General features: G+C 39.7%; 1 protein-coding gene and 1 pseudogene across 6 annotated transcripts in view; one reads left to right on the plus strand and one right to left on the minus strand.

The window, feature by feature from the left end:
* Nucleotides 1–24284, plus strand: part of FAR1 (fatty acyl-CoA reductase 1) — a 78380-nt gene continuing 54096 nt past the window's right edge. For 2 of the 6 annotated variants that reach the window (XM_025266687.2, XM_025266688.2), the window contains exon 1: nucleotides 1–186. In XM_025266687.2, the coding sequence (XP_025122472.1) occupies nucleotides 47–186 (140 nt within the window). In that variant the 5' untranslated portion in view covers nucleotides 1–46. Of the gene's footprint in view, nucleotides 187–2768; nucleotides 2867–24284 lie in introns of all 6 variants that reach the window. The other 4 variants (XM_025266683.3, XM_025266684.3, XM_025266686.3 and 1 more) reach the window with 3 other exon arrangements.
* LOC102399855 lies at nucleotides 15207–18139 on the minus strand (annotated as a pseudogene).

The raw sequence follows: 24284 nt of genomic DNA on the forward strand, positions 1-24284 counted from the left end.
CGAGGTCCGGGTCGGGGCCGGCTGACGCGAGTACGGGCCACAGCCAATGGGCTTGCCACTACCCGTCCGCTCTTCAGCACCGGTCTGGGGCGGTGAAAGAGCGAGTGAGGAGAGCGCGACGGCGACGGCGGCTGAGCCCTCGCTGGACGGCCGGGAGGAAAGCGAGGCCAGAGCCTCTGCGACTAGGTGAGAGGCGGGAACCCCAGGCTGGAGAAGCTGGCGGCGGGCCCCTCCTCGCCTGGCCCGGGCCGCGGCTCTGGGAGCTGTGGAGGCAGGCCCGGTTGAGGCGGGGGCAGTACCCGCCGCCCAGCCCCCGCCCAGCCCCCGCCCCAACCCCCACCCCCACCCCAAACCCAAACCCCCACCCCCTGCTGCTTCGAGCCGGGGGTGCAAGCTTCTGCCGGATGGTCTCCGCGCGGCTTGGCGGGGCCACCGCCCTCTGGAGGGCCAGGACCCAGAGCGGAGCCGTAGGGAGGGGCCTGGTTTGCAGACGCGGAGCCTGTGGGCGCCGCCTGGGGCGGGGAAGCTGCGTAGAGGTGGCGAAGGTGAGGCAAAATAGTTAACAGAGGAGCAGGTTTGTGTGCTCGAGTGTGGCAGTGAAAGGAGGCCTGTGATGGAAGGATTCTGGATCTGGGGACGAAGAAAGTAATGGGAATAGGGTGATGCTCAGAAAAAGGAGTCCTCGGAGAAGGTGCGGAGCCAGGGCGCGTGTTTGGTCTCTCGGAAGTCGGCATTGACAAAAACTGGGAGGAAATCAACTGGGAGTGAAGGGAGGAGAGGCTTGGGACACGTGGGTCTGGAGTACGAGGCACTTCCTAAAGCCGGAAGATGACTAAACTGAGAGACGAAGGTTTTAGGTGAGGTGTGGGGGCACGCTGTTTGACTAGAAGGCGTCAGGAGGCCAGTTAGGAGAAATTATACACGCAGCAAAGGAGATAGGTTTATCTGTGGTAGCTGAAGGGTGTGGATCTTTTATGAGTAAGTCAGCAAGAATAACTGTCCATTTCGTCAGGTAGGAGTTAAAAAGCCAGGGCAATAGGTTCATTCACTACTCACTTCAGTTCAGTTCAGTCTTTTCGTCATTCAGTTATTGACGTGTCCGTTCTTTGCGACCCCATGGACTGCAGCATGCCAGGCTTTCCTGTCCATCACCAACTCCCTGAGCTTATTCAAACTCATGGCCATCGAGTCGGTGATGCAATCCAGCCATCTCATCCTCTGTCGTCCCCTTCTCCTCCTGCCCCCAATCCTTCCCAGCATCAGAGTCTTTTCCAGTGAGTCAACTCTTCACATGAGGTGGCCAGAGTATTGGAGTTTCAGCTTTAGCATCAGTCCTTCCAATGAACACCCAGTCCTTTAGAATGGACTGGTTGGATCTCCTTACAGTCCAAGGGACTCTCAAGAGTCTTCTCCAACACCGCAGTTCAAAAGCATCAATTCTTTGGCACTCAGCCTTCTTTATAGTCCAACTCTCACATCCATACATGACTACTGGAAAAACCATAGTTTTGACTAGAGGGACCTTTGTTGGCAAAGTAATGTCTCTGCTTTTGAATATGCTGTCTAGGTTGGTCATAGCTTTTCTTCCAAGGAGCAAGTGTCTTTTAATTTCATGGCTGCAGTCACCATCTGCAGTGATTTTGGAGCCCGAGAAAATAAAGTCTCTCACTCTTTCCATTGTTTCCCCATCTATTTGCCATCAATGGCCAAACGCTCAGTCTTGTTAACTCTCACCTCTGAGGGTGGTTGTCCTCCTCCCCAACCCTCCTCCAATCCCTGTAACACTAATTGTTGTTGATGAACTCTCATTGTTTTGCCTTAGCAGGAACTCATCCTCCCGGAAGCAATGGCACAATTATTGGTTGCTTTTGATTGGATGACAGTGAGGACTCTTTTAATCCAATGTGTTGGTTTAAAGAGAACATGAGAGGATACTTAAGAAATTCTGCCATGTAAGGGAGTATCTCAACTGTCTGTGTAATATAAAAGTAATATAAGATCTCTTACAGTAACCCAATAAGAATGAACACAGGTAGTCCTGTTGCTGTATAAGAGTCAAGCATTTTGATGTAGAATTTGATTGTGTATCATGCTTGTTGGGAAATTGTTTAGCCTTGGGAAGAGTTTTGTGGTTAGATAGGTTCAAAGTTCTTTTCACTTAGAGGGAAGATTAACTTGGTGTCATTGATACTGCCTTACTGTTTAAAGCTTTCGAATTTTTATTTGGGGGTGTGAGAAGAGAAAAGGTAGTAGAAAATGAAATGGTCCATTAATGCATTTCTATTGGATTTAAGCAGGAGAAGGTGATTACCACTAAGGTATAATTTCTGCTTGAGCGTAGGGCAAAAGGATTATGAAGAATTAAGTACTTCTTTACCAACGTACGGTTTCCCTTGTCCTCAGCTGGTAAAGAATCCGCCTGCAATGTGGGAGACCTGGGTTTGATCCCTGGGTTGGGAAGATCCCCTGGAGAAGGGAAAGGCTACCCACTCCAGTATTCTGGCCTGGAGAATTCCATGGACTGTGTATGTATAATTCATGGGGTTGCAAAGAGTCAGACACAACTCAGCAACTTTCCCTCACTCACTTACCCACATAAAATAATACAGTGTTAAGGACGAAAACCAAAGAGGGCATTTGTTGTATGTTTCTTTATTAACCACATCAACAAAGCATTGTAGGTAATGGACCATTCTTTAGGATGTAGAAATACTTTTGTGGAAGTACTTTCTTGGTAATGCTATTTAGTGATAACATTTTACTCTTAGTATAACAGAATACCTAAGTGCTGAGGTGCTGAGGCGACTGGGAGCAGAGGAGTAATCTGAGTGGTGTGGAATTAATCAGGGAAAGTTTCCTGAAAGAGGTGAGTGTTGAGCCATCTTTTGAACTAGGAGTTGGGGTGTGGGTTATTGCAAGACAGGATGATATGCCAGTAGTATGGACATGTTACAAGCACCTGTGGGCAAGAGTGACAAATTAAAAATTGTTTTAAGGAATTAGATTTGATTGAAGATTTAAGGGTGTGGAAATCAACTAAGTCTTGTTATAGCCTAATTGATAAATGATGGTTTTGTATGGTGGCTACAGAGAGAGAACTTAGAATACTTAATGATGGCTTGGAGATGGTAATAAAGAAATGAGTACAAGAATATTTTTTGATAGTTATGGTAAGAAGACTATAGTGAAAGTTAAGTTGGATTGATCACAGATTTAGTGTTCAAGCTTATATAATAATAAATATTTTTGATTCCTGTGCTAGATTATGTTGATATTAATAGCAAAATTTATTGGGTACTACTATGTGCCAGAAGCTATTTTGAATTTTCCAAGCCTTATCTTCCTTTGATTATCCCTACTTTATAGATGAGATAACTGAGGTTCAGAGAGATTTAATTTAACCAGAGTCATACAGCTAGTAAGTGGCAGGTCAGGGTTGGCAAAGGCAATAAGTGAATGTGAATTGAACACCTACTTTGTGCTGGGCGTTGTGTTAAGTGCTGGAGATTCAAAGTTGGCGAGCAAATTCAAGGTCAGGCCTGGACCATTTTTAGAGATTGTCAGGAGTTAACAGAAGACAGCCAGTGAAGAAATAGAAAAAGATTAGTTGGAGAGACTTTTGTAGACACTGAGGAATATACTGTTTAGGGAAACTTAAGATAGAGTTATGCTAAAGAGGAAGTTATCAGTAGCAAAATATGTAGCTGAGAGACTCAGAAGAACAAAGATTGAGAAGAAACCATTGAGTTGAGTAAGGAAAAAACTAGTGTGAATTTAATCTCAAGAAAGCCAAAATAAAGACATTTAGATACAGGCTGGTAGTTAATTGTGTTTAGTGGCAAGTGCTCTATACAAATTTAAAGTTTGGTATGATCACAATTATGGTCAAATTCATAGGAAAGATGTTGATATGTCCCTTTGTAATAATTTAATTATTGGCTGGTAAGGTGATGGATAATTTAAAAATGCTGGTGCTCTTTGTATTTTTCCAAGTTTATAAAAACAAGCATTGTTATTTTTATAATTAGTGGGGGGAACTGTTCAACTAAAATGAACTAATAGTGAGGGAATATGTGGGTGGCCTAGTCTATGTTTGGAGAAGGCAATGACACCCCACTCCGGTACTCTTGCCTGGAAAATCCATGGACGGAGGAGCCTGGTAGGCTGCAGTCCATGGGGTCGCTAAGAGTCGGACACCACTGAGCGACTTCACTTTCACTTTTCTCTTTCATGCATTGGAGAAGGAAATGGCAACCCACTCCAGTATTCTTGCCTGGAGAATCCCAGGGATGGGGGAGCCTGGTGGGCTGCCGTCTATGGGGTCGCACAAGAGTTGGACACGACTGAAGCGACTTAGCAATCTATGTTTGGGATAGGAAGGAAGATAGTCTTGTCTCAGTGTCTACTGCATATGAGCCACTTTGGTGGGCACAGTTCCATCTTGAAAATGAATTATTATTGGAAACAACCTGAAACTGTACATTTGCCTAATCTGAAGGATCTGGTTACTAAAGCACTCTGAATCATAGATATATGATCTTGGCTTTTCTGAACATTGTCTAATGAATGAACTTAAAGTTAAAAAAACCAGACCTTTCAGATCACTCACTGAGTCATTTTATCTATCTTTTTGGCCTTCCCTAAACCTACATGTAGCCCTTCCTTGCTCCCACTTGTGGATTTATAGTTCCTCTCTTCAGTGGGTTTGTAATGGGTCAGTTCAGTATAGCTACATGAAGGTGCTGAGTTTACATATTTTACAAATTTAACCTAAACACTTAGAATTTGTCATGTTTTCTGTTCCCAATTTGAAGAAGAAATGAGATACATTTCAATATTATCTTTGCTTATCAAATAATCATTCCAAAGCAAATTAGAAATGTTTGTCCTAGTATAGATTTAGTCCAACCTTGTAAGTCAAGAATGGGATGTACTTTTTAGTTCAGTTTCATTTGGCGCATAGGAATTGTAGGAGGAAACTATTTCACCTAGCCACTGTACTATGCTCCTTAAATAAATTATTAATATCACATTTAATTCTTGTGCAGTTCTCTAAGGTGGATATCTCATTTTATGAAGAGAATGAGATTCGGAGAATTTGGTAACTTTCCAAATTCCAGAGAGCTAAGTAGCAGGGCTGAGATTCAAATTTTGCTTTTCCTGGTCCCATAGCTCATGCATATGAGATGTATGGCTAGAAGGACTTCTTTATTAGTACATACGACCGAAAAGAATGCCACATAGCTTTAGGTATTGAGTAACTTTTCCTTACCTTTGAAGATGGGACTCTTGCTCTGTGTGTTTGTGTCTTGTGACACAGGGTTTTAAATAACAGTGATTTTTGTGTCTTAGAGGGTACATTATATTTTATTGCTTTAGAGGTATATGGTTTCACATTTTAGTATTTTTTGACATGAAGATTTTACAGTGTCTATATTTCTTTAAAAATGTTTATGAAATGGATACTATGTCTTAAAGCCAAATATGTCTCAGAATTAAGGAAGTGTGGTATGTGCATGTAGTCTTTGTGTATAACTGTTTTAGCAGTTTCTTTGCATTTTCTTCCCAGTCTTCCACCTTTACTTAGTCTATTGCCTTTTTTTTAGTATGGTATAATACAGAATTGAAGTGTATATTAATAATAAAATAGTCATTCTCTTCAGGTAGTGAATATTATAGTGTAGAAGAAAAAATTTTGATACAGAAAATTTACATTGCGCTGTGAATCAGCAGATCTGAATTTTAATGTTGGTTTTGTTAGCAACTTGATGTGTAACTTGAGGCAAGACACTTCCTCTCTCTGAGCTTTAGCTTCCTCATCTGTAGAACAGAATGAGGAGGGGAACTTAAAAGACCTGTCTAGCTTGAAGAAACTGTATGCCTTTTTTCTTATTAAAAAATATGAAAGCCTTAAAGCCCTTTCTTAAACAACTGTATTTGTTGCTTTTTACTTTTCTCTTCATCCATTGTATTCCTTCCCTGCCCATTTTCCCCTGGATCCTTGAGGGTATTTTCAGATTCTTGGTTCATTAGAGAATATGAATTACTTTTTATATCTTCTTCAAGACAGACTATCTGAGAAAGTAGGTAAACAGTAAGTAGTTAATGAATGAAAGAATATATTTTATCTGGGTTAATAAAAGAATCGTTTAAATAAAATATCATCAACAAGTTGTTGAGGTTTCATTGAGAAGTAATACTGCTCTCTTTCACATAAAGAATGAAATATGTGTATAAAAGTATTTGCTCTTTACTGGGCAGATGTACAAAGAAGAAAGTTCCTGAATCTGTTTTTAAAAAGCTCTCTGTTCTAATAGGCAAGGCAGACTTCTTTAAACTTTATATTATGGAAAATTGCAAACATAAAAATACAAAGTTTAAAGAAGTCTGCTTTGTGTGATAGAACAGAGAGCTTCTTTTTTTTTAAATTATTTAATTGGAGGCTAATTACTTTACATTATTGTGGTGGTTTTTGCCATGCATTGACATGAATCAGCCACAGGTGTACAGGTTTCCCCCCATCCTGAACCTCCTCCTACCTCTCCCCACCCAATCCCTCTGGGTTATCCCAGAGCACCAGCTTTGAGTGCCCTGTTTCATGCATCAAACTTGCACTGGTCATCTCTTTTACATATGATAATATACATGTTTTAGTGCTGTTCTCTCATATCATCCCATCCTTGCCTTCTCCCACATAGTCCCAAAGTCTGTTCTTTACATCTGTGTCTCATTTGCTGTCTTGCATATAATGTCATCATTACTGTCTTTCTAAATTCCATATATGTGTGTTAATACACTGCATTGGTGTTTTTCTTTCTGACTTACTTCACTTGTGTAATAGGCTCCAGTTTCATTACAACTGACTCAAACGCTTTCTTTTTTTTTTTTTTAATAGCTGAGGGATATTCCATTGTATATACATACCACAGCTTCCTTATTCATTGGTCTGCTGATGGACACCTAGGTTGCTTCCATGTCCTAGCTATTGTAATCAGTGCTGCAGTGAACATTGGGGTACATGTGTCTTTTTCAATTCTGGTTTCTTCCATGTGTATGCCCCGCAGTGGGATTGCTGAGTCACATGGCAGTTCTGTTTCCAATTTCTTAAGGAATCTCCACACTGTTCTCCATAGTGGCTATACTAGTTTGCGTTCCCACTAACAGTGTAAGAGGGTTCTCTTTTCTCCATACCCTCTCCAGCATTTATTGTTTGTAGACTTTTTGATGGCAGCCATTCTGACCAGCGTGAGATGGTACCTTACTGCAGTTTTGATTTGCATTTCTCTGATAATGAGTGATATTGAGCATCTTTTCATGTGTTTGTTAGCCATTTGTATGTCTTCTTTGGAGAAATGTCTGTTTATTTCCTTGGCCCATGTTTTGATTGGGTTGTTTATTTTTCTGGAATTGAGCTGCAAGAGTTGCTTGTATGTTTTTGAGATTAATTCTTTGTCAGTTGTTTTGTTTGCTATTATTTTTTCCCATTCTGAAGGCTGCCTTTTCACCTTGCTTATAGTTTCCTTCCTTGTGCAAAAGCTTTGAAGTTTATTTAGGTCCTATTTGTTTATTTTTGTTTTTATTTCCATTACTCTGGGAGGTGGGTCATAGAGGATCTTGCTGTGATTTGTGTCAGAGAGTGTTCTGCCCATGTTTTCCTCTAAGAGTTTTATAGTTTCTGGTCTTACATTTAGATCTTCAATCCAGTTTGAGTTGGCAAATCATATGCCTGCAATGCAGGAGACCTGGGTTCTATTCCTGTGTCAGGAAGATCCCCTGGAGAAGGAAATGGCAACCTACTCCAGTATTCTTGTCTGGAGAATCCCATGGACAGAGGAGCCTGGCAGGCACAGTCCGTGGGATTGCAAGAGTTGGACAAGACTTAGTGACTAAACCACCACTACCACCATGGTGTTAGAAAGTGTTCTAGTTTTCTTCTTTTACAGGTGGTTGACCAGTTTTCCCAGCACCACTTGTTGAAGAGATTTTCTATTCTCCATTGTATTTTGTTGCCTCCTTTGTCAAAGATAAGGTGTCCATAGGTACGTGGATTTATCTCTGGGCCTTCTGCTTTTTTCCATTGTTCTGTACTTCTGTCTCTGTGCCAGTATCATACTGTCTTGATGACTGTAGCTTTGTAGTATAGTCTGAAGTCAAGCAGGTTGATTCTTCCAGTTCCATTCTTCTTTCTCAAGATTGCTTTGGCTATTCAAGGTTTTTTGTGTTTCCATACAAATTGTGAAATTATTTGTTCTAGTAGAACAGAGAGCTTCTTAAAGACAGATTCAAGAGCTTTCTTCTTTGTATATATTTTTATACATACATAACACCAGCTTTAACAATTTTCAGCTTGTGGACAATCTTTTTTATCTGTATCCTCACTCATTCCCCCCGACCCCCCTGCCTTTTAAATTTTGAAGCAAGTCCTAGACATTTTTACCAGTTGTTATCGTTTTTTACCAGTTGTTACCATACAGCTTGATAAGTGTAACAGTGGACATGCTAATCTAACTGAAGTGGAAAATTTTTCATGTAAATATATTTGAGACTTGTATGTTACAGTGTTTTGAGCAAGAGAAATTAGATATAATTTACTATATGACAGGGATAAGTAGTTGGAGAGACTTGACTATTCGTATATAAAACAGAATATAGTAACATCAGGTCATGTGCCTGGATTAGAGATTCTAAATGGAAATGACATTGGTGAGGTGTGTGATATGTTTGTGTGTAAATTTTAACCATTTGACAGTTTTAAGATTACTTTGAAATATCTCCTCTAGGTCATTCTTGTTGTTACGGAATTTTTGCCAAAAAATGTTGGCATGGCAGTCACTTGAAAACTCCTTCTTGAATGTAAGGAATTCATACCACTGTATCTTATTATTTTGGAGTATTGACTTAAAAACTTTGAACTATTAACTGAGAATTAACATTTTAAAATATCTCCCATAATGTAGAGTTTTAGTCAAAGGTCATAAACCCCTTTGAGCATCTCCTCATAGCTTTGTGTGATCTCTTTTCCTCAGAAAAAATACACATATGCACAGTTTTTCATATAATTTCAAGGGGCTGATAAGCCTTTTAAAACACATTCAGATATCTTTGAGTGTCTGTATAATAGAGATTCTGGTTTAATAATTCATTCTTTAATGTTTAGGCAGAAAGCATACTGGTAAAATTCAACTTAAATTTATTTCTATGTGCTCCTGACCTCTTACAAACAAGTGTTTTTCATTATTGAGTGAAATTATAAATTTCATTATGCAAATGCCTGATTTTTTAAAAGACCCGTTCTTAATTGGATTCTTGGGGAAGAACAACCTGTAGCCAATTTAATGAGTATGTAGAAATGATTTTACCAAAGATTTTGGAATAAGTATATGGAACTTTATATAATGGCTGCTGTCCATCCTGAATTAACATGAGGTAGAATATGACTTAAGAATGAATAAATACATAAAGACTGCTTTTTCAGAGGTAAAGGAAAAAACTTCTTTGACTTTTATTGCTCTTAAATAGTTCAGGTCTGTGGAGGAAATGATCTGTTAAAGTATTTTGAGGTTCACATTGGTGTTAAAAAAAACTCCTAGATATGATACACAGGGGCTTAGAAAGATGTATTGATCTGACAAAGGATTAATTTTCAGTAGAGCCCTGAGATCATAAGTGTTTATCATGCATCTAGTTTGAAGGATGGTCCTAAATACATTGCTGAGATTACGTTTAGATTAAATATCTAAACGTAAGACCAGAAACTATAAAACTCCTAGAGGAGAACATAGGCAAAACACTCTCTGACATACATCACAGCAGGATCCTCTATGACCCACCTCCCAGAATATTGGAAATAAAAGCAAAAATAAACAAAAGGGACCTAGTTAACCTTAAAAGCTTCTGCACGTCAAAGGAAACTATTAGCAAGGTGAAAAGACAGCCTTCAGAATGGGAGAAGATAATAGCAAATGAAGCAACTGACAAACAACTAATCTCGAGAATATATAAGCAACTCCTACAGCTCAACTCCAGAAAAATAAATGACCCAATCAAAAAATGGGCCAAAGAACTAAATAGACATTTCTCCAAAGAAGACATACAGATGGCTAACAAACACATGAAAAGATGCTCAACATCACTCATTATCAGAGAAATGCAAATCAAAACCACTATGAGGTACCATTTCACACCAGTCAGAATGGCTGCGATCCAAAAGTCTACAAGTAATAAATGCTGGAGAGGGTGTGGAGAAAAGGGAACCCTCTTACACTGTTGGTGGGAATGCAAACTAGTACAGCCACTATGGAGAACAGTGTGGAGATTCCTTAAAAAACTGGAAATAGACCTGCCTTATGATCCAGCAATCCCACTGCTGGGCATACACACTGAGGAAACCAGAAGGGAAAGAGACACGTGTACCCCAATGTTCATCGCAGCACTGTTTATAATAGCCAGGACATGGAAGCAACCTAGATGTCCATCAGCAGATGAATGGATAAGAAAGCTGTGGTACATATACATAATGGAGTATTACTCAGCCATTAAAAAGAATACATTTGAATCAGTTCTAATGAGGTGGATGAAACTGGAGCCTATTATACAGAGTGAAGTAAGCCAGAAAGAAAAACACCAATACAGTATACTAACACATATATATGGAATTTAGAAAGATGGTAACAATAACCCTGTGTTCGAGACAGCAAAAGAGACACTGATGTATAGAACAGTCTTATGGACTCTGTGGGAGAGGGAGAGGGTGGGAAGATTTGGGAGAATGGCATTGAAACATGTAAAATATCATGTATGAAACGAGTTGCCAGTCCAGGTTCAATGCACGATACTGGATGCTTGGGGCTGGTGCACTGGGACGACCCAGAGGGATGGTATGGGGAGGGAGGAGGGAGGAGGGTTCAGGATGGGGAACACATGTATACCTGTGGTGGATTCATTTTGATGTTTGGCAAAACTAATACAATTATGTAAAGTTTAAAAATAAAATAAAATTAAAGAAATAAGATAATAATTCCTTTCATTAAAAAAAAAAAAGAAAGAAAGATGTATTGATCTGACAAAGGATTAATTTTCAGTAGAGCCCTGAGATCATAAGTGTTTATCATGCATCTAGTTTGAAGGATGGTCCTAAATACATTTCTGAGAAGTATAGGGTTTTAAAAACTTGTGAATTGTAGCTCACAATATTGGGTTGGCCAAAAAGTTCATTCCAGTTTTTCTGTACTACCTTATGGGAAAATCTGAGTGAACTTTTTGGCTAACCCAATATAATCATGCTGCTAAGTCGCTTCAGTCGTGTCCGACTCTGTGCAACCCTGTAGACAGCAGCCCACCAGGCTCCCCTGTCCCTGGGATTCTCCAGGCAAGAATACTGCATTGGGTTGCCATTTTCTTGTCCAATGCATGAAAGTGAAAAGTGAAAGTGAAGTCACTCAGTCGTGTCTGACTCTTAGCAACCTCATGGACTGCAGCCTACCAGGCTCTTCTGACCATGGGACTTTCCAGGCAAGAGTACTGGAGTGGGGTGCCATTGCCTTCTCCAAATATAATCATAATTATGGGTATTAGCATGAGCAGAATCCTTAGGAGATAGGAACAGATCAGTTAGCTGCTAAATGGGACATTTGACTCTGCAGAGCAGAGCATAGATTGTTTGAAGATCAATAAATATTGGGTGTATGGCTTTAAAGTGATAACCCTTGTGACCCATTTGAGTTAATAATTTTCTGAGTATCTAATGTATTACGGGGAAATAGCATCTTCCAATACATGGTAATATCTAGACTTTGAGAACAAGAGGAGGATTTATCCGTCAGTGGTTTAGCCTCCTCTTCAGTAAATTCTGTGGATTATCAGAGCAGTTAATTGACTTGCCAAGGTCAGGTGCAGTGTTGCTCTTATTATCTTGACTCTCTTCATTCTGGATCTCAGTTTCTAGAGAAGGAAATATCTTAACACTAGAGTTTTTAGCATTGTGACTTTGATTCTCAATTGATAAATTGACCAAGAATTCTCTGAATTGTTAAACTCTGATATTTTTACTTTGTTGTATGTGTTCTAATCCCATCTTTAGCACAATAATCTGTGGTTACAAGGCTTAATAGGGTAGGCTTCTTAGAAGCATTAAGTCACTTTCAGAGCTAGAAAAAGATAAGAATCCCCCAAATCATCAAATACTTCCCTCCTTTTTTCTGTATCTTTCTGTGCTTGACAGTGTTTTGTTGCAAGCTGTACATATGAACCTGGCAAAGTTTTTTTTTTCCCCCAAAATTGGAGGATAGTTGCTTTCCAATGTTGTTTTGGTTTCTGCCATACAGCAACATTAATCAGCCATAATGATACACATATCCCCTCCCTCTTGAACCCCAACCCCTCCCCCGCCCCCATCTTTCCACACCCCACCCCCCCCCCCAGTCATCAGAGAGCAGAACCTGGAAAGTTTTAAAGATAGACCAGACCAGGAAATATTTTTGAGAAGAGACTTCGTTATGGGATTAAGTTGTTTTAAGACCTTCCTGGAAGCTTTCTACCCAAAACTTGAGACTGGAGGGATCATTGACATTCAAGATGAGAGAAGTTATTATTACTTCCACGAAGGGCCCTAATTCCAAGTCCTTGTGCCGTATTTGGTTGGTGTGGACATGGTGACCAGGGAGAAGACCTGCCCGTACATTAGTGGCCCCATAGCTAAGGTGAGGACTTTTAGAACAGTGACCGTCCAGCTCTTTTAATCCAAGCCCTTTAGCTGGGTCATTCTGTAGCTCAGTAATTCCTTCTTTTTAGTGGAGTAATAGCAACTAAATTGTCAAGGTATAAGCATTTTGGGGGAGTGGAACTTTGTTCAGCAGTTAGGAATATGGATGGTTCCTAATTGAATGACAAAAAAAAAAAATACTTATCTAAAAGTTTAGACTAGTTAGAAAATGGTAGGTCTCAAATACTGATGATGGAATTGTGTAACACATTCCACAGGTTTATTGAGTGAGTGAAGTCACTCAGTCGTGTCTGACTCTTTGCGATCCCGTGGACTGTAGCCTGCCAGGCTCCTCTGTCCATGGGATTCTCCAGGCAAGAATACTAGAGTGGGTTGCCATTTCCTTCTCCAGGGGACCTACCCAAGCCAGGGATCTAACCTGAGTCTCCTGCATTGCAGGCAGATGCTTTATCCTCTGAGCCACCAGGGAAGCATGAAGTTCAATAATGGTAATTTTTAATTAGGAATAAGAATAATTATAATTAAAAACCATAACCAGCTAAAGACAACACAGTTTCACTAATGATGATTGATTGTTCCTCTTGAAAATTACAGAATTCCATGTTTTGAGTGTGCGTATTTGGTAGAAGTTTTGCTGCATCTTGAGTTGCAGCATCCAGAGTTAGTAATTGTGTACAAACTGAAGTCTTTGGTACATTCTAATACATACTTATTTTTGCAACTCTTAATAACTGGCTTTATAGTTTATTCAGAAGTAGTCTTGAGGATCAATGGAAGGTCATGCTTTTTAAATCACTTGTAGTTCGTGGGAGGTTTGGCTCATGTTTGTATAGTCATTACCTCAGAAGGCTGATGTGGTAATCAATGAGCTTCTCAGGTACTTTGCTTACTTAGCCGTGTTTGGAAATTTGTGAAAGGCCAGGCTTTCTCTTACCCTACTGCTCTCCACCCGGGTGGCCTTTCCCAATAAAATCTCTTGCTTTGTCAGCACATGTCTCCTCGGACAATTCATTTCCGAGTGTTAGACAAGAGCCCAGTTTGGGGCCCTGGAAGGGGTTCCCTTCCCTGCAACAAATGGCGACCCTGGTGGAGACTCTTCTTCACTGAGACTGACATCCTGACCACTCAAGGTACTCGGGGGCCAGCTTGCCTGCCAATGGACCAGACCCAGTGGCCGCAACTGGGACCCTTTTGTCCCTGGTCTCCTCCTGACATGGACAACTGGCCAGAGTGCCCCGACTGGTAAGGAACAAAAGACTTTATTGACCTCTCTCCCCTTCCCTCTCTCTTTCCTCTCCTTCATCCTTCCTATCCTTCCCCATTTTTCTAGTCCCCCGGTCCTGGATGCAGGAATCTGGTCGAAGGGCCTCAGCCTGAGCTGAGGATTGGAGACTGATCACCTCTTCTTGGCAGAGAACTCGAATTCTGGTTCTGATTTCTGGTAGGGCTGAGTTCCAGTCCTCCCTTCTCTGGAGCCCAGGGTAAAGTCCCATAACGCCTGGGTATCTTCAGGTGGCAGGAGACATCTGTAAAGCCACACTTTTGCCCCCCTCTCCCACCTCCTCCCCCTTCTTCTTTCAACCTGGCTTCCTTTCCTCCCTTTGAAAATCTTTGAAGACCTGAGATATTTTCCTTTCCTTGGATCTGAAGTTCTGTGTCTCTATAGGAGGTTTTCTGAGAGACTGTATTCTTGTACTTAAGGGAGAAGGAAATGGCAACCCACTCCAGTGTTCTTGCCGGGAGAATCCCAGGGACAGGGGAGCCTGGTGGGCTGCCGTCTATGGGGTCGCACAGAGTCGGACACGACTGAAACGACTTAGCAGTAGGCTTTCAAAGAGGTCTACTGAGTTTTTTTATCTCAGGACATTTTGTAGGTCTTTGATGTGCTAATGTATTTTGTAACTCTCCTGGTTAGAGCTAAAGTGTACAGTTTGCCAGTCCCATTTGCCACGATTTGGAAAATGCTGCCTTGGCTGGGTAGAGCCTGTTTTTAAGTTCAGTCTTGGGAACAGATTGAGAAGGATTCATAAGAAAGTGACAAAAGAGAAACAGGAAATACAGCATATAGCAGGAGCTTCAAAGCACTTTTATATCGTTAAAGACGTTTGCTATTGTAATCAGACTAAATAAAACTTTTAAACAAAATCTGACTACTTCTATAAACAGTGAAATATCTGATTCTGTCAACTTGTTCTTAAAATTACTAATCTTCATGAATAGGCTTCGATAGCTTTAAATTAGACCACATAGGGCACATGATTAGTAATCTGCCTGAGTCAGTTCTTTGGATAAACTTGTGTGTAGTCTACATGTAATGATCAGGGTATACCTGGAACATTTTCCTGTTAAAGTTAATTTTACTGAATAATTTGAAGTATATATATATTTTTATTTCACATAAATGTTCTTAGTTTATTAATCATCTTATGAAAAATTTGCATAGTCACTGCAGAATCTTTACTCCTTCTGTTGTCCGGTCTCCAGCTCACTTTTTGCCAGCACCAAGGTTGGCCTTTGCAGTCCTCCTGACTTCCTTCATTCTGTTCTTCATTCCTTTTGCTGTTTTCTTGAGGTTTTTTCTTATACAGGCCATATCTTGCATGTCAGTGTTTGGGTTCATTTTTCTTTCTGTAATCTAAGGAATAGTAAAACCTGCCAAAGCCGTTTGTCTTGCCACTACCAAAATGGATTCTGAATCCAGATTCTAAGATGACATCTGGTGTGGTCTTGTAACATTTTGGCTAGTTTTACCTAAATTTCTATCTTAGCTACTTTTGCCTTCCCAGGGTGAAGGATATTGATGACAGTTTGTTTTTGGTTGGTCATGAACTTCCTGGTCTGGAGAATTACTGTTTTTATTCATGATGGTTGCTGATCTTAAAGCAGCCAGAGAGGAAAAGAGTGAAATATTTTTATATTAATTTTAGATATATTGTGAAATCAGATGGAAACTTTCATGAATTTTTAAGCAAAATAGGATATTTTGATTTCTCTGTTGTTTTGTAGAGATGTTTAAGAAATCTTATCTTTGGTAATACACTTGAAATATTAGGATACCTTTGTATACGGTATTTCACTTTTCTGAGTTTGAAAGTATTAGGATAGAAATTACATGTCTTTATATGAAAATATTTTTATTAAGGTAAGGAGAGCCTGTAGCACAATTATTTATCTAAAGAAAAATCATGTGTGACTTTGGAGATTATTTTTTAAGAATTGTTTTCTCCCAGAATGGAATTGAATGCATGTTTTTGCAAGCAGTGGAATTGCTTTTGACCAAACGTGTTAACAAGAGCACAGTCCTTCTTCTATAGGCTTTATGGTAGAGACGTTACCCTACTGGGTACAGAAAGGATGGGACAGAAAGGACAGAAAGGAAAATGGGCGTTGCTGAAAAATTTAAGTTTTCTTGTCAGCTGGTAATTTTAATGCTGTAGAATTAACATTTCCTCTCTGATGAAGTAAAACTTGATATTTAAAGATGTTTTTGTGTTTGATTTTTATGTCCCTTAAAGGAATTATGAGTCTGATTTTTCTTAATGTGTAATTTTCCAGGATAATGAGCCATTTTAACTTGCTAAAGTGCCCTGCTTACACAGCAATGTCAGTATTCAAAATAGTTGTGTAGTGCCCTAAGGACTGATGAACCTACTGAGATTCCTTACTGAGAAGTATCCTAGACATTGGGGAAAATTGGATATAGAGAGTTAAATATTGGCATCAGTATCTGTGTAGGCAAACAGAGTGGCCATTATATTTGCTTCAATGGTGCTTACAACAGGGTTAGACACTAGCATCTTTTATTGAAAACCAAGATGCTAGAGCTGTTCTTTTGTTTGTTGGAAAAATGCTTTGTAAGCCTTAATTTTTGAAAGGAAAAAGGAACCCACTATTCTTATCAACTTGTACATTTTGAGTTTGGATTTTATCCCTTTTTTTGTTGTTTACAGCTCACTTGCAGAGGAGGTTTTCATTTATGTTGAGTCTTAAGCAAAAGACTTAAGACTCTCAGGTTACTTTTTTAAAGTTTTTTGAGTTAATCTTTATATAAATAAAGATTCTAGAGTTATTAAAATATAGTAAAAAGATGTTGCTGCTGCTGCTAAGTCGCTTCAGTTGTGTCCGACTCTGTGCGACCCCATAGACGGCAGCCCACCAGGCTCCCCCGTCCCTGGGATTCTCCAGGCAAGAACACTGGAGTGGGTTGCCATTTCCTTCTCCAATGCATGAAAGTGAAAAGTGAAAGTGAAGTCGCTCAGTCGTGTCCGACTCTTCGAGACCCCATGGATTGCAGCCTACCAGGCTCCTCCGTCCATGGGATTTTCCAGGCAAGAGTACTTGAGTGGGTTGCCGCTGCCTCTAGATGAGAGTCTATCAAAAATTTTAAAAGAAAATATATGCCCACTTATAATATGAGGCCTCTTAATAGTCTAGCTAGAATGAATTGGGTTGTTTTTGGCTACAAGTATGTCAACTCCAAGTAGAAATCTACTGGTTAGAAATTCGCAGTTAAGTGAATATGGGAAAATGAAAATTTTATTAAGTGAATGAGATTATTTGTTAGGCAAAATCAGTTGACCCTGGAGCAACAGCGGGGGTGCCAGTCCTCATGGATGTAAAAAAAAAATCTATGTGTAATTTTACAGTTGGCCCTCTGTATCTATGGGCTTGCTTTCCTGGTGGCTCAGATGGTAAAGAATCTGCCTGCAGTGTGGGAGACTTGCGTTTGATCCCTGGGTTGGAAAGATTGCCTGGAGGAGGTCATGGCAATCCACTCCAGTATTCTTGCCTGGAGAATCCCTATGGACAGAGGAGCCTGGTGGGCTATAGTCTTTGTGGGGTTGCCAAGAGTCGGACACGATTGAGCGACTAAGAAACAGCACTCTATGGTTCTGCATCCTCGGGTTCAACTGACTGTGTTACACAGTACTGTAGTATGCATTTATTGAAAAAAATCTGTGCATAATTGCACCCATATAGTTTTACCTGTGTTGTTCAAGAATCATTTCTACTTTAAAATATGAGATCCATGGGCCATGTTTTTTAAAGGCATTTTAGGTGGCTTAAGTATTTCCTATGAAATAGGTCAGACATGGATTAAATGTATTGTTAAACCAGGTTCATTTGCCCTGTGTGCAGTAGGCCAAAATGCTTGCAACAGACCCAAAGGTTTGCAGTAGAGAAGGAGTTTATTCAGGAAGCAGCCAAGTGAGGAGGTAGGAGAACAGGTCTCAGATTCGCTTCCCTGAAGGCATGGGGTTTGCAGTCTTTATGGAATAAGGAAGCAGGGTGGTATTAGGCATGGGGAAAGGTGAATGCTGGTAGGGAAAAGCTGAGGTAATCAGTATTCTTTGCAGGTGTATCTAAGTTACATGCTGCTTCTTGAGGTGCATGTTCAAAACTGGGGGCACTTAGCATGATCTAAGGGTGGATTTTTGAGCCCTCTGACATCATTTGTTGGACACTTGCATAGGCCCAGTTTTAGTGTCAGTGGTTCCAACCAAAAATCTTAGCCTGCTTAAACTGGATAAGAGCTGACTCCAAGTTTCTGAAAAGCAGCATAAGCCCCTGATATAGTAGGGACCCATTCAACAGAGGTATATCTGTAGGGGGTGTTTAAAGAGTCAGAAGAAATAATTAAGATGAGTTTGATTGATGGAAGCAGATTGCAAGCAGAAGGGTTTTTAATAAGGTGTTCCCTTAGTTGCTGTTCTGTAAGACAAGCTCAAGAATTTCTTTTAGTCATCAGTTTGTTAACCTGTGGGACAGTTTCAAATGTTTGACCATTTCAAGAGTCACTTTACCATATTTTCTGTGGCAGATTGTATTTTCTGAAGGTAGTTGTAACAATGTCTTCCTTCTCATATGTTCTTTTAGTGTGCCCTTGATTATTCTTTCATCCTAAGGTGGCATTTTATGCCCCCTTCCCTTGAATTTGGGTGATCATGTGATTCACTTGTGAGCAATAAGGTGTGGTCAGAAAAGGTGAGCTCCCTATCCAACTCAACAAAATACTGGTTTTGAAGTCTTCAGCAGTCTTTAAGCTGTATAGCCTGGGATTGCCCTGCTATCCCAGACTGCCTCATGTGGACAGACTACATGACTCTAACAGCAGGAGCTGGAACTGTTCAGCTAAAACTGCTTATTAGAGCTCTTCCCAAATTCCTAACTTTGAGATACAGTGAGAGAAAATAAAAATGATTATTGTTGTTTTAAGACATTAAGTTTTAGTGTGATTTTGTTACATAGCAGTAGATAATCAGAACACTGCTTTCCCTGAATCTGCTACTGTATACTGAAATTTATCAGTATACACTATTTATCTGTATACAGTATTTAGATGAACAGTCAGTGATATATCCCATTGATTTGTTCTGGGATCTGATCTTGAACTTTATTTTGGTCTTTTACCTCTGATACATAAAACTTTTTTCTTCTGTTCTTGCCTGTACCCATTTAGAAAAACCATTTCATCTCTTAATTAACTATTTAATAGAGTGTATTTTGGTAATTGACACTGTCATGTTTATTGGAAAGTGCCCGTGATGTGTTTATTAGGTCATAAGGACACATGATCATCTTTAGAAAGCCTTTTGTTCTGTACTTTAATTTTAGTTACTATGATATTTGACCTTCTGTTAGTTTCCCAGGGTTGCTGTAACAAAGGACTACAAATTGGGTGGCTTAAAATGACAGAAACTTATTGTCTAACAGCTCTGGAGGTTAGAAGTCCAAAATCCATGGTCTGTCTGAAACCTGTAAGGGAGTCCTTCCTGGCCTCTTACTAATTTTTTCTCAGCAGTTTTGGTATTCCTTTGCTTGTAGCTCTAATGTGTAACTCCAATTTTGCTTTTGTTATCAGGTGGAGTTCTCCCTGTGTATCTCTGTCTTCAAATGCCTCTCCTCTTATAAGGACACCAGTGATGTTGAATTAGAGACCCATTTTGCTCCAGTGTTGTATCATTTACCTTAACTAATTATACTTCAACGACCCTGTTTCCAAATAAGTCACATTCCGAAATCCTAGGGATTAGGATTTCAACATGTCTTTTTAGGAGGAACACAATTCACTCCATAACAGGCTTCGAGAGAGATTGGTATAATTATGTTTTAAACCGTTTACACATTTTTACTCCAGCCTCCCTGGTAGCTCAGATGATAAAGAATCTGCCTGCAATACAGGAGACCCAGGTTTGATCCCTGGGTCAGGAAGATCCCTGGCGAAGGGAATGGCAACCCACTCCAGTATCCTTGCCTGGAGAATTCCATGGACAGACCATGGAGTCACAAAGAGTTGGCCATGACTGAGTGACTAACACTTTCACTTTTCACTGCAGATTATATGTGAATGGGGTTTTTAATCAGTGACCTTGAGGAAGCTCTGTTCTCTGCGTTTTAGGTCCTCCTCCCTCTGGCATACACACATAGTATACCTAAAATTTGATAGTATTTTTTTACTGTTAGACTTATTGACCCTTTTGAGAATCTGATAAAAGCAGTGGATTTTTTCCTCTAGAATAATGTAGAGATATAAGCATAGGATTGCACACTTTAACACACACACATATAAACAAACTCAGAAAAGTATTTTTCATGAAACTAAGTTTTCTTGGATACCCACCTCCACGCAATCCTGTTCATGAACTTCTGGATTAGAAAGATATTTATTCCTAGCAGTTACAGATACCTAATCTCAATTTCCCTTTTAGTGGAAAAGCAAATGAAATGGAAAAACAATAAGGAAGAAGCAGAAGTTATGTATATGGGATATCCTCATGGTCATCATTGTAACTCAGTGTAGCTTTTGGGGGAATTTTCATACTTAGGTACTATTTACTTTGTGCTTAGTCTCTTTTCTGCTTCCAATCCCATTCCTTTAGCCATGTAATACTTTTATGTAGAAAAGAGTAGGTACTTTTAGACCTATTACTTAAAGCCCGTGTGCCACAACTGTTGAGCCTGTGCTCTACACAGAATATAAACAGACTTTGTATCTTCCACAGTGTTGGGGTTAGCTCTTGACCTCTTTACCTTCTGTGTTATTTTTTGATTACTGTATCAAGATTTTGATTTTTGTATCAACATGGTAGTGGTCTAGGGTTTCTGAGTCTATGACTGGGTGCTCTTCTTCATTTGTAGCCTTTTCTCCAAAACAGTCTTGCCCAGGCTTCAGCCCTGAACAACTTAATGGACTTCCCTTTAAAAAATAAATATATTTTTAGTCTATCTTAAAAAAGGCTATCGGTCATGTCTTTGTTTTGCATTTAGTTTGTGGCATATCTGTATAAATGAAGCCTGGCATTCATTTATTGATTTTTTTAAAAGATGTAACAGTTGCGTATTTACTGTCCATTTTAGTGATATGTACATTGACTCTAGTAATAGTGGAATCATAGGCAATGAATATTTAGACTGTGCTGGTTTCCCATTGATAACCTTTCTTAGTTCATTTTTCTGAATGTGAAATATTCAGAATCTTTATTTAGAAATAACAGGGGTGGGCAGACTATAACCTACGAACTGTCTTCCTGTTTTTGTGAATAAAGTTTTACTGGAACACAACCATGTCTATTTGCTTACTGGTCATGGCTGATTTTGTGCCTCAAATGGCAGAATTGAGTAGTTGCTGCTAAGATTGTATGGCCCACACGCCGAAAATATTTATTACTTGACCCTTTACTGAAAACCTTTGCTGACTCTTGGTTCAAAATATTTTGGAATTCATTCCTCCCTTTTAAGAATATTTGAAGTTTTTTTTGTTGTGGTTTTGTTTTTCAGTCATAGAATCTAAGGGATATTATAAGGCCATTTAGCTCAGCATTCTATCTACTGCTGCTTGAGTTTCCTTGAGTACTCCTGCCAAGTTGTCCTCCAGCTTGGAGGTGTAGGATGATGTGACAAAACAGCATTGGATGTGACTGTGTTAAGCACAGAATTGTCCCTAACTGGGAGTCAATCAGTGACTCCCCGTGGAAAGATAGATGAAGTAGATTATTCTTTTGTTTTCCCCACTGTCTCCATTGGTAGATTAATGTTTTCCCCACTGTCTCCATTGGTAGGTTATTTACTTTGGGTTAGTTACATGTTAGAGGCACAAAGGAGTCAGTTTTTAAGAGGAAGACAGCTAAACAGATCCTACTTTAACTGTAGGTGGAAATTTGTAGGAAGCTGGAATGAATGTTTGGACATTGTCTAGAGACTTTCATATTCAGTGCTTAGTTTTTCTAAACAAATTTGTAGCAGCTAAAACTTAGAACTACAACTATCTTTTGTCAGCTTTTACTGTTTGTGTTCAGTAAATACTGGTACAGAAAAAAAACATACAGGTAGAGCCAATCTCACTGCAGACCTTCACTGCAGTATTTGGTACTTTTGTGTACTTGATTCCTTGGTGAGCATGATGAATGTAGAGGTCCTCTCAAGAGATGGGAGAGAGGGGTATCTGATCCAAAGGTCAACGTTATCCTGATGGGGGAAGAATTTCTCCCATTCCATTTAGGATATCCAGCCTGTTAAAATCTTGTTAAACAGCAGTTTCGCAGTTAAAGCACCTTCTTGTTTTTAATCTAGTAGGTTTCCCATCTAATAAAGAAATGGAGGGCTTCCCTGTTAGTTCAGTGGTAAAGAGTCTGCCCACCAATGCAGGAGACATAGGTTCGATCCCTGGTCTGGGAAGATCCCACATGCGGGGCAGCTAAGCCCTGTGCGCCACAACTGTTGAGCCTGTGCTGAATAGTCCAGGAGCCCTAGAGCGTATGCTCTGCAACAAGAGAAGCCACTGCAGTGAGAAGCCCACACACCACAACTAAAGAGTAGCCCCTGCTTGCTGCAACTAGAGAAAGACTCACATAGCAGCAAAGACCAAAATAAATGAAAATGTGCATAGCCAAAAATAAATGAAAAAAAAAAAGGAAAAGCTCAGGTAAAAAAGATTACCAGAAGAAAGGTAGATACTGTGTATCTTTACACAATGATACTCTTCTATTTTCACTTTAAAAAGATTTTTCAAACTTTTTTTCTTCTTAGATGAAAGGGAGTTTGTAAATTGTTAGAGGACAAAAGGTAATGGAGACTGGCTAATTGATGGGAAAATACACTCTTTCAAATTTTTTTGGTACCTTCTGATTTTTCTATTTTACAGAAATAGTGGTTTTTAAAAATATATAACACATGCACTGGATATATAATGAAAAACAAATGTCCATAATTTCTCTTCTTGAGTTATCCAGTTCTCCCTCCCAGAGGCAACCTTTATTACCAAGTTTTTGGCTTTTTTTGCTAGAAAAATCTTATTTATTTGTAAGCATATGCATTCAGTTTTTCATTCTTTTCCCATAAAAGGTGGTATATCATACAGTATATTACATCTTGGCCTTTAAACTTAGTCATGAATCTGTGTTTCATGTCAATATAAGCTGAACCACCTCTTCCCTCTTTTAGTCCTCAGAGGTTTAGTTTAAACCTTCTAAAATCATTAATTTCCTTCTCAGAATTACAAAATGAGTTTAAATGCATGTGACTGTAATAGTATATAATCCAGAGATAAATTAGCTATGAATTGGGCTGCCCTGATGGCTCAGAGGGTAAAGCGTCTGCCTGCAATGCAGGAGACCTGGGTTTGATCCCTGGGCTGGGACGATCCCCTGGAGAAGGAAATGGCAACCCACTCCAGTATTCTTGCTTGGAGAATTCCTTGGATGGAGGAGCCTGGTAGGCTACAGTCCACCAGGTCGCAGAGAGTCGGACATGACTGAGCAACTTCACTTGCACTTTTACTTTGGTAATACAATTTTTTTCCTAGTCTAAAAGTTATGCCCATAAGGAAATGATTATTTGCAGGAAAAAAAAGATAAATTAATGATTTTTAGACTGAAATATTATAGATCAGACTGATTGTTGAGGGACTATACTGAGAAATCATTGACAAAGAAGTAGAGGAAAGATGAATACAGAAATGTAATTATGTGCCCAGCCTTAATCTTACACAAATGCTATGAAGTGAAGGGTGGGGGGTATATATGCTGTCTATATGTTTTTAGAGATGAGGAAACTGCAGAAACAAACAGATAAGTAAGCTCACCCCCAAGATAAATGAGTGCACCTGGATTCTAGCCCAACCCTGCCAGACTCAGGTCCCTGCTGCATTATGGCATTGGGTTGTCTGAAAGGATTGTTCCACAAAGTGAGCCTAATTTACTTATCAGGAAACAGTTTATAACAGGACCAGATTCAATAGAATACCGAAAATGGCCTCACTAGAGACTTGGTTTTTTAATAGCTTATGTAGGGGAGGAAAAACTTTTCTTCTATCCCTTTATGCTCTATGACTGAGGCTTGCAAATCAAAATGACAAAAGACAGATTAATAAAAAAGGCATACATATGTTTTTTAAATTTGCATAAGGAAGGCTATGGCATCCCACTCCAGTACTCTTGCCTGGAAAATCCCATGGACGGAGGAGCCTGGTAGGCTGCAGTCCATGGGGTCGCTAAGAGTCGGGCACGACTGAGCAACTTCACTTGCACTTTTCACTTTCATGCATTGGAGAAGGAAATGGCAACCC

This window comes from Bubalus bubalis, chromosome 16 (assembly GCF_019923935.1).
Source record: "Bubalus bubalis isolate 160015118507 breed Murrah chromosome 16, NDDB_SH_1, whole genome shotgun sequence".
NCBI lineage: Eukaryota > Metazoa > Chordata > Mammalia > Artiodactyla > Bovidae > Bubalus > Bubalus bubalis.